This window comes from Condylura cristata, unplaced genomic scaffold, assembly GCF_000260355.1.
Source record: "Condylura cristata isolate star-nosed mole 26May11 unplaced genomic scaffold, ConCri1.0 scaffold00041, whole genome shotgun sequence".
Lineage (NCBI taxonomy): Eukaryota > Metazoa > Chordata > Mammalia > Eulipotyphla > Talpidae > Condylura > Condylura cristata.
Genome location: NW_004567142.1, coordinates 3,755,840 through 3,765,432, shown reverse-complemented (window position 1 = coordinate 3,765,432; position 9,593 = coordinate 3,755,840). Strand labels below are relative to the sequence as shown.

Genomic DNA, 9,593 nt, shown 5'->3' with positions numbered 1-9,593 from the left:
AAAAAAAAAAAAAAAAGATTTGAGGTGGCAGGTCCACATACCAGGTATACACACTGGTGTAGACTTGGTAGGAAATTTTTAAAATCTGAATGTGAAATCTTACAATAAGTTTATATTGACTACTTATCAAAATGATTTAAAATATATTGCACTCCATCAAATATACCACCAGAAATCATTTTACTGAATTCTTATTTTATCCTTTGCTGCTAGAAATGGAAAATCTCTTTCACTGACAGGGCTCACAGGCTCACATTGAGTTCCCACACAGGAGTGCTCACCAAGAGTAAGGCCCGCGGGAGGGAGAGGTATAAATAAGCTTGGAATGGTCACTGGGCACAGGTATGGGGGAAGAGACCCAGGGTCCCTGGCCCCAGTTTCCTTGGGGAGTCAAGGATAACAGAGGACTTGGGTGAGCAGATGGAACTCAGTCCACCCATCAATACCCACTTCCCTCCTATACCACTTCCGCTTTAGAACTTGTTGATCTAGCAAATTCCTCAGACCCCAGATTTGGCAATCAGCTAGCCCTTCACCCCACTTCCTTCCTAGGCATGGCTGATCAACACCAGTTGGAGGCTTCCTGAGAGAAACCACCTAGATCCCAACTGTTTACTCAACTGTTTTTAGAAGAGTCTTTCTTGTAGGACAGCATCTCCTTCCAGAATCAGGGTGAAGGAAACATCTCACTTCTTACAACCCATTCCCCAAACCAGAGGATGGCCAGGAATAAAGATGGAACTTGGGGTATGAGGAGGCTGTACCCCAAAAAAAGGTAGACTAGACATAGGGATGGTCACCAGAGTTGAGGCAGGGATGCTGAGTGGGAGAGAAGAGGGTTTAGACCAGGCAGACTATGGGGTGGGAAGACAGAGGCATTTGGCATGGAACCCAGACACAGGCTTGGGTGATTAAGTGGGTGTTAAGGCACCCTGGCTTGGGGATGGTAGGGAAGTTAGAGGTTTGGGAGAAGATGTGTGGTTGGTTCAGGGGAGATAAGCAGATGGGAATCCACCCCAATATCAGTGTGCCGATATTGGATGAACTCACAACAGTGAGAAGAACTGTGTTCGAGAGAGAACTCAAAGCATCCCAGGAAGAAATGGGAAGGATCAGGCTGAGAGCAGGGGAATGCCAGCCAGAAATGGAGCCGCAGGGAGGAGACAGGAGTGGGAGCTGGCTATTGAGGTAGCAGAGCAATCCAGGATCTTGAGGGGGTGCCAGGGGTGTGCCCTGGATCCAAGGTAAGCTGACACTCATGCCTTCCCCAGCCTCTTCTCCGCCAGGCATTCTGCAGCAGGTGCCAACATTTACTTTCAAGCCACCACAGCCTCTCTGGACAGCCAGCTAGGCCCCAGTCCCAAGTGCTAGGACAGTCTCTTTAAGCAAGAGAGGCGCCCGAGGCAGATGCACAACACTGTAGCAGCAGGGTTTGGCTTTGTTTTCTCCACAGACTCGGGCAGGATCCTGGCCCACTGCTCCATGGTGGCGGCTTTGCCTGGACTCGGCCTGCTGAGGCAGAGGGCCCGCTGGGAGCCTGAACCCACGATGGCCAAACACATGAGATTCTGGAGACTTGTTACAAAAAAAGAGGAATAAAAGGCCTCATTAATAATTCCCCACAATTACATGTTAAATTTAAATACTTTAGCTGTACTGAGTTAAGCAAAATTTATTACTGACATTTTATATGTTAAATATGTATTAGTAACATTAATATGACTATGATCTATTAACACATATATAACAAACTTTCATGTTAATATGTGTTATATATTTCTTTTTTTAAAGATTTATTTATTTGTGCATACAGAACTGGAGTACAGGCCAGAGGTGCAGGGACGGTGAGAGGATTCACCAGAGACAGAGTGGGGAGCAGAATAGGCAGGTCGACGAAGTACACTGCAGAGGGGAGCAGCGGGTGGGTCAGGAGAGGTCTGCCACGCCATATGGATCACCTCCGGGGTGGGGATCGAACTCATGCTGAAGTGCCTTTAACTTCTTAGTGCAGTGCTTTAACCCGCTGCACCACCAGGGAGGGCCCTCTTTTCTTTTTTAAAGATTTATTTATGCATACACAACTGGGGTATAGGTCAGAGATGAGGGGATTCACCAGACACAGAGTGGAGCACAGAACAGGCAGATTGATGGAATATACTGCTGAGGGGAGCAGGGGAAAGACAGGAGAGGTCTGCTGTGCCAGCAACAGAGGTCTGTGGGTCACCTCTGGGGCTGGGGATTGAAGTCTCACTGAAACAGCTGCAGCCCACTTGCAGTGTTGCGCCTTAACCTGCTGTGCCACCAGGGAGGGCCTGTGTTATAAATTTCTATGTATTTTATAAGATAGCTCTATATTTTCTCCATTATTTAATGGTTGATAGTTATATAGCATAATTATACAACATACTGCTATTCATATGATATATAATATTTTTATTATTAATGTATACTCAGATTGTTAACATTGTCAATTCTACCCTTCTAGGGTAAATAAGTCAATCAGGCCTTTACACCACCAGCCTCTATGGCTGTCACCTGTGACCTTGACCGTGATAACACAGGGGTGTGGGGCACCCATCCTGATTGTGGGCACCTGGAACAGGTGTGTGTGCACATGTGCAAGTGTGCACACCTGTGTTTAGGAGGGAGAGGATAAAAGCCAGCATCGCCCTGGGGGACCCCTCAAGTTGCTGTCTCCCTGCTGGCTTGTTTCGCCTGCTTATTATTAAAACCTGTGCATATGATACTGTTAGGGGGAAAGGATGTCCTAAAGGAACTCTGCAGTTTTCTGCACTCCACCCCCTACTCCAGCTTTCTGGACTCCACCCCCTACTCCAGTGATTGGAAACTACACCTCCCAGCAGTACCAGGGAGAGAACTGCGAGGACCCAAGGGTGGAGCTAAGCAGGCATTCTGGGACTTTGGGGGATATATATGTATATATGTAGGGGGCCATTTTCTACGGTCTCTCTCAGGACCACGTGGCTGGTGGCTATCAGTGTGTTACTGGAGTTCCAAGTCAGCGGAGCTGGTAAGATATTCTAGTTACCTTGTATCTCTTTCTCTTTCCCTGGGTTGTTCCTTTTCCTTTCCCCTTTTGTAAATAAACCCATTATTGACCCTTTTTGTGTGTGCCTGCAGTACAATTAAATTTTAAGCACGTGGGTGAGAACCCACAGACAGGCAGCCCAGTTCACACTGGGTTGCCTTGTAACAATACCAAAGGCTCAAAAGTTATATTTTAGTTATTAGAACCAATGGCAAATCTCCCTGGCCTGGGAATATTGCAGAACAACCCCTATTTCTCTCTCTCTCTCTCTCTCTCTCTCTCTCTCTCTCTCTTTTAAAAGATTTATTTATTTATGCATACAGAACTGGGGTACAGGCCAGGGGTACAAGGGTGATGGGTACAGGGGTACAGGATGCACCAGAGACAGAGTTGGGAGCAGAACATGCAGATTGACTGACACTGCTGAGGGGAGCAGCGGGAAGACTGGAGAGGTCTGCTGCGCCATGTGGGACCTCTCAGGCGGGGGATCAAACTCATGCTGCTGTGGCTGCTGATAGCTTCGTAGTGCTGAATTTTAACCCCTTGTGCCACCAGGGAGGTCCTCTTTTTAATTTTGTAATGTAGCCACTAAAAAACTTGAAACTACTTACATGGCTCACATCATATTCTGTTGGGCAGCTGTGGCCTGTGACTATTTCCGTTAGCATCTACGAGCCACACCTGTGGTTTTGTATGGACACCTGGGCCATGCATTTATGAAAATGGGGACACCTGTGCCGAAGGGCAAAGGAGTGTAGTAGCGTCACTCTGAGATGGGACATCCAGGGAGATCTGAGGGAGAAGACTGCTCTGTCCCCCGATTCAGCATTAAAGGCCTGTAAAAATCTACTGAAGCCTCCGAAATTATCTTTTCATTTGCAAGACCTGATATTGAACCTACCCAGCCTGGGATGGGTAGGTTTCCCATCACAGTGCGCAGCAGACCTCTCCTGTCTCCTCACTGCTCCCCTCAGCAGTGGATTTCAGCTGATTTTCCTGCTCTGCTCCCCACTCTGTCTCTAGTGGATCCTCTCACCCCCACACCTTTGGTCTACACCCAGCTCTTATATGCTTGCTTAAATTAAAAAATCTTAAAAGATTATGCACACATTAATCTTTTAAAAAATGAACAATTTTACCCAATTTTTGTCTATCAAACATCCTGGAAAAGGTGGTAAAAAGATCAGTGGTTATCAGGGCTAGGAAGGTGTTAGGAGGACTCTGTGTTAACTACTTTTTAAACAAGGTTCAAAACTATATATTTTTGACTGTTTACAGCAGCTTTATTTGCAGTTATCAAAAGTTGGATGCAAACAAGATATTCTTCTGTGGGTGGATGTGTAGATAAAGTGTGGTACATCCCAAACTGGAATATTAGTCAGCACTAAAAAGAAAACACCAAGCCACGAAAAAACCATGGAGGAATCTTTTTTTTTTAAGATTTATCTTTTATTTATGCATATAGAACTAGCGAGAGGCACAGGGATGTGAGAGGATTCACCAGAGACAGAGCAGGAAGCAGAACAGGCGGATCAGCAAAGTACACTGCTGAGGGGAGCAGCGGGCTGGTCAGGAGAGTTTAACCCGTTGGGCCACCAGGGAGGAATCTTTTTTTTTTTTCCATTTTATTGGATTTTTAAAAAAAAATAATAGTTTATTTTTACATCATTTTGTACTGTTGGTGTTTTCATCTCCATTGTAATCCCCGTGGGTTTCCCTTCACCGAGTCACCCAGGTGCCATCACCATAGCCCCATGCACTTCCCGCCCATGGAGGAATCTTAAAGTGCAATATTACTAAGTGAAAAGAAGAAGCCTATTTGAAAAAGGCAACATACGGAGAACATTCTTGAAAGGATACTACACAGATAGAGAGGAAAGCAGTTCGTGGTGGCGCCGATTTAGGGACAAGGCTGGGGGGTGGGATGGCAGTAGGGGTGACTAGAGATTCTGGAGGTGATGAAAATGTCCTCTACTTCAACAGTGCCAGTGTCGACACCCTGGTGGTGACATCATAATGTCCTTTCACAAGATGTGGCTGTGGAGGGAAAGAGGTCAGGGGACCGGCGGGGCCGTCGGCAGTTACTTACAGTGGCCTGTGATTCCACACTAATCTCAACATGACAAGTTAATTTTTTTTTAAATTTAAACAGAACTGCGATTTACAGAGGGCAATGCCACATTCCCCTGTGTCCCCTTTTCCCTGCAGGCTCCCCACTGCTGTTTCCCAGTCTCAGCAGGCCTTCCTCACACCTGCTTCTCACCATAACCACAGAGCTCTTTTTACTTAATACTTTTTAAAAGAATCCAGTGAAGTAACTGTTTTCCCTTAAATTGACTCACAAGCGGCATCTCTAGTGGTGCAAAGGGTTAAGAGGTTGCACTGTGAAGCTCCGCAGCACAGCTGCTGCAGCATGAGTTCCATCCCCAGCCAGGGAGTGACCCACAGTGCGCAGCAGACCTCTCCTGTCTCCTCACTGCTCCCCTCAGCAGTGGATTTCAGCTGATTTTCCTGCTCTGCTCCCCACTCTGTCTCTAGTGGATCCTCTCACCCCCACACCTTTGGTCTACACCCCAGCTCTTGTATGCTTGCTTAAATTAAAAAATCTTAAAAGATTATGCGCCCATTAATCTTTTAAAAAATGAACAATAAACTGACTCATAAATGCTTAGACAGGTCCTTCTACTTTGTCCCCAGGTCTTTTTACTTTGTCCCCAGAGAGAATGGCTTTGGAAGTATCAGTCATGTTGTTTTCCAACACTCCATGAAATAAATAAGGAACTTTTTGTTTTAATGTTTACAAAAGCTTTATTTGCAATTGTCAAAAGTTGGAAGCAAACAAGATATTATTCTTCAGTGGGCGGATGTGTAAAGTGTGGTACATCCAAGCCATGGACTATAACTCAGCGCTCTTAAGGAAAGACCAAGGCCCAAGCAATCGTGCATGCAATATTAGTAAGTGAAGAAAGCCATTTGAAAAAGGCTGAAACGGAATGTTTTTAATTGGGGAACATCCTGGAAAAAGTGATAAAAAGATTAGCAGTTATGGGGTGGGGAGGTGGGGGAGGGTTATCGGTGGTGGGGAGGTGGGAGGAGGAGTTTAAAACATGTTTAAACAAGGTTGGAGTGTTTTGATAGTCTCTGTTGCGTGAGTCTGGCATACTCTCGTCTGCATGGGCCGCACATATCTCAGTGTGAAGGGCCACACACAGAGAACACAGTTTCTGTCCTTTTGCATCATCCTTGGATGGAGAGAAAGGTCGGTGTTCCTGGAGAGAAGTGTTAACTTGGAAACAAGGAAGGTTGAGAAGAATTTGCATGGAAGCAGGAGGAAGTTCTGGGGGAAACAGGCCTTGGAGAAGACTTAGACTTTAACCCAACCATGCCGCCTCTCCCAGGGCTGAGCTAAAATCAGCAGAAGGAACAGTGCATGCTGTCCCCAGAGACGCTATTTCATCTTTTTTTTAATATCAAGTAGTCTTCAATTGAATGTCTGTTCCATGATTTCTTTACCCAGCCGTCTGTCGCTGGGCACTTGGAGTGCTTCCATGACCTGGCTCTGAACACGTAGGCACAGATCTCAACTTGTATTAGCGTTTCCATACCCTTTGTGCCAGTACCCACCAATGGCGTGGCTGAACCACAGGGTATTTCCAAGGGAATAAGTTAGAAAGTGAAGGGCAGATACCAGCTGGCATCACTTACTTGCGGAATATAAAAGAATAAAACAAAGAAATTAAACTAGCAAAGCCCAGAAGAAGCGCATTCTTGGGCTGAAAAATACAGTGATGGCCAGAGGAAGTGGGGAGAGCAATGAAGAGGGAAGTTGGGGGGGAGGGGGTAGGACGTTGTCACCAAAGCTTCGGAAGACTATATAGCATGTGCCCACACCCTGTGAAAACAGGGTAGTGACTTTATGTCATGGAATAATTTATTTACAGCAAATTAATAAAATTTACAGAAAAAAATCAGTGGACAGATGGTGCCACGGAGGCTGCTGCAATACCAGGTCGAAGGTGGCCTGGGTGACCTCCCCCTATACTGCCTGGCTCTTCTGGACTGAGCTTTCCATTGTGGACAATGTTTGGGACCTCGATTCCCTGCTCAGGGAGTCTTCGGTCAGCATACTCCGGAGCCTGGCAGGGAGGGACTTGCGGAATTGAGCTTTGAAGCCCTGGGCGGCCACCATGTAGATGATGGGGTTAATGCAGCAGTTGATGTAAGCAACTGAGACGCACAGCGGGTCAAAGGCTGACACCCTTTTAAAGAGCACTGAGTAAGGGGGGTTCAAGGCCATGAGCATCCCCGTCACCTGATAAGGCAGCCAGAAGACAAAGAAGCTGCCCACCACAGCCACCACCACCTTGAGGGTCTTGGTGGAGCGCGTGGCTCTGCGGCTCCAGGTCCGGCTCAGGAGGAAGGTGTAACAGATCGTGAGGGTGGCCAGCGGCCACAGGAAGCCCACGACCAGCCGCGTGATAGCCACAGCCCTCTCTATACGCCTGTTGTCATTGCCATAGTCGACCCCGCACAGCACCCTGCCCGAAAAGGGGTCGTGGTACACGGTCCGAAACAGGAAGGAAGGGATGGTCAGCAGCAGACCCAAGCCCCAGGCGATGCCGCAGGCCACCCAGGCCAAGTGGGTGCTCCGGTAATTCTGGCACCAGATGGGGTTAAACACCAGCAGGAAGCGGTCAGCACTGATGGTGGCCAGGAGCAAGATGCTGGAAAACATGTTGAACAGGATGAGGGAGGTCAGGATGCGGCAGGCAGTCTCGCCGAAGGGCCAGTGTTGGTCCATGATCAGAGATGAGAACAAGATGGGCAGTGCCAGACAGGAGAGAAGGTCGGCCAATGCCAGGTTGAGAAACCAGATGGCGTTGATGGCTCGCTTGGCCTCGGAGCCTGTCAGCCAGACGACCAGGGCGTTGCCTGGCACCCCCACCAGGAAGACGACCACTAAGATCGTCAGAGTGATCACATTGGCAGGATGTATGCTGTGGTCAGACTTGTCCACTGGCCCTGGTCCCAGGGTCAAGGAGTCTTCATAGGGGTACTCGGGGGTGGTGCTGTTACCCAGAGAGTCCTGGTTGAAGTCAGAGAGACAGGGAGAGCATGAGTCTGCAGAACTGTACCTGGGGATGGGGCGGCTGCCAGAGCTACGTGGCTTGAGGCCACCCCTGCTTGTGGGACCCTCCATTTTCTCCCCAGAGGTGGGCACACTGGGAATCACACCACTTATTACAATACCAAAAACTCATCTGTGCTGATTGCCCTGCCCTGAAGTCCCTGGGCTTCCCAGAAGGCTAGTGTCTAGCCCTGGACACTAACCCAGAAGGTTAGTGTCTAGCCCTGAGGTCATGCTCCACTGTGCTTAGCCAATACTGTGAGATTCTGCTGTTAGAGATAGTGATTATTACCCCACTACCACCACCATTCCCCCATTCTACCTCCGGCCACTGAGGCAGCTCTGTGCTCTCTGCGGCGTGCCTCAGCCCTTTGTCCTGGCTTCCAGGATGGCTGGGGCTCAAGCCCTGACTTCCTTACCAGAGGCCCGTCTCCTCCCTGTGCCTCCATCTCTGTCCTAGATGATCCCAGCGGGCCATCCATTTGGGCTGTCATCACACCAAAGCTTCAGACTCAAGGCAGAGAGAAAACATTTAGGACATCGAGAGGAAGAATAAGAAACAGGAATGGGAGATTTTGCCTTGCTGGAGGGCAGGCAGAGGGATGGAAGGGGTGGAGAAGGGAATGGCTGAGAGAAATAGAGCCCTCAGTACCCGGATTACGGCCTCTTGAAGCCAGAGGCCCCGAGTAGAATGGCAGACACCTGCACTAGCACAGGAAATACAGGAAATGTCCACACTAGAGCATATGGACATTTTTAAAACACAAAGAAGTCCTGTCGAAAGGAGACAGGACATGGCCAGAAACGGCTCCAACTCACCAAAGATGGAACAGCTTGGGTATCAAATATTAATAACCTCGATGGAAGGAAGCAACTTCCATAGAAAGTTCTGGGCACTCTGTGTGAAGATAAGGATGATGTCTCCAATTAGAAGCCAAAGCTAGCATTTGCCCTGCTCTTTCCTTACAGAGCATATTTCAGGGAAATGGCGCCAATGAGGGACCATTCCTGCTTTATAGACGGATGTAAGGATAAAACATGCCGGAAGAATGATAGAATGGAGAAAATGGTGGAACGGGGCAATAACCACCACCAGCTGATAAAACCACAGAGAACAGCTCACAGGTGGAGAACTTTATGACATAAAATCGGGGTGACTGGGGTAATCAACTGGAATGAAAGACATTTGAAAGATTTATTTTCTTTATTTATGCATACAAGATCTGCAGGCCAGAGGTAGGGTGTGAGAGGATTCACCAGAGACAGTGAGGAGCAGGACACGCAGATGGACTGAAATCCACTGCTGAGGGAAACAGTCGGGAGACAGGAGAGGTCTGCTGCGCCCTGGAGGTCACTCCCTAGCCGGGGATCAAACTCCGGCTGCTGTAACTGGTAATAGCTTGACAGTGCAGAGAC

The 9,593-nt window shown here is 48.1% G+C and overlaps 1 protein-coding gene across 1 annotated transcript; it reads right to left on the bottom strand.

Moving 5' to 3' along the window:
- Positions 1-6,411: 6,411 nt before the first annotated feature.
- C5AR1 (complement component 5a receptor 1) lies at positions 6,412-8,249 on the bottom strand. Its single transcript, XM_004693970.2, has one exon. It carries the CDS (start codon positions 8,247-8,249, stop codon positions 7,086-7,088), a length of 1,164 nt encoding a protein of 387 aa, XP_004694027.1. The 3' UTR covers positions 6,412-7,085.
- Between the last annotated feature and the right edge of the window lie 1,344 nt (positions 8,250-9,593).

Excerpts from the sequence above, each read along its gene's own strand:
- C5AR1 (XM_004693970.2), bottom strand. The coding sequence starts at position 8,249 with ATGGAGGGTCCCACAAGCAGGGGTGGCCTCAAGCCACGTAGCTCTGGC.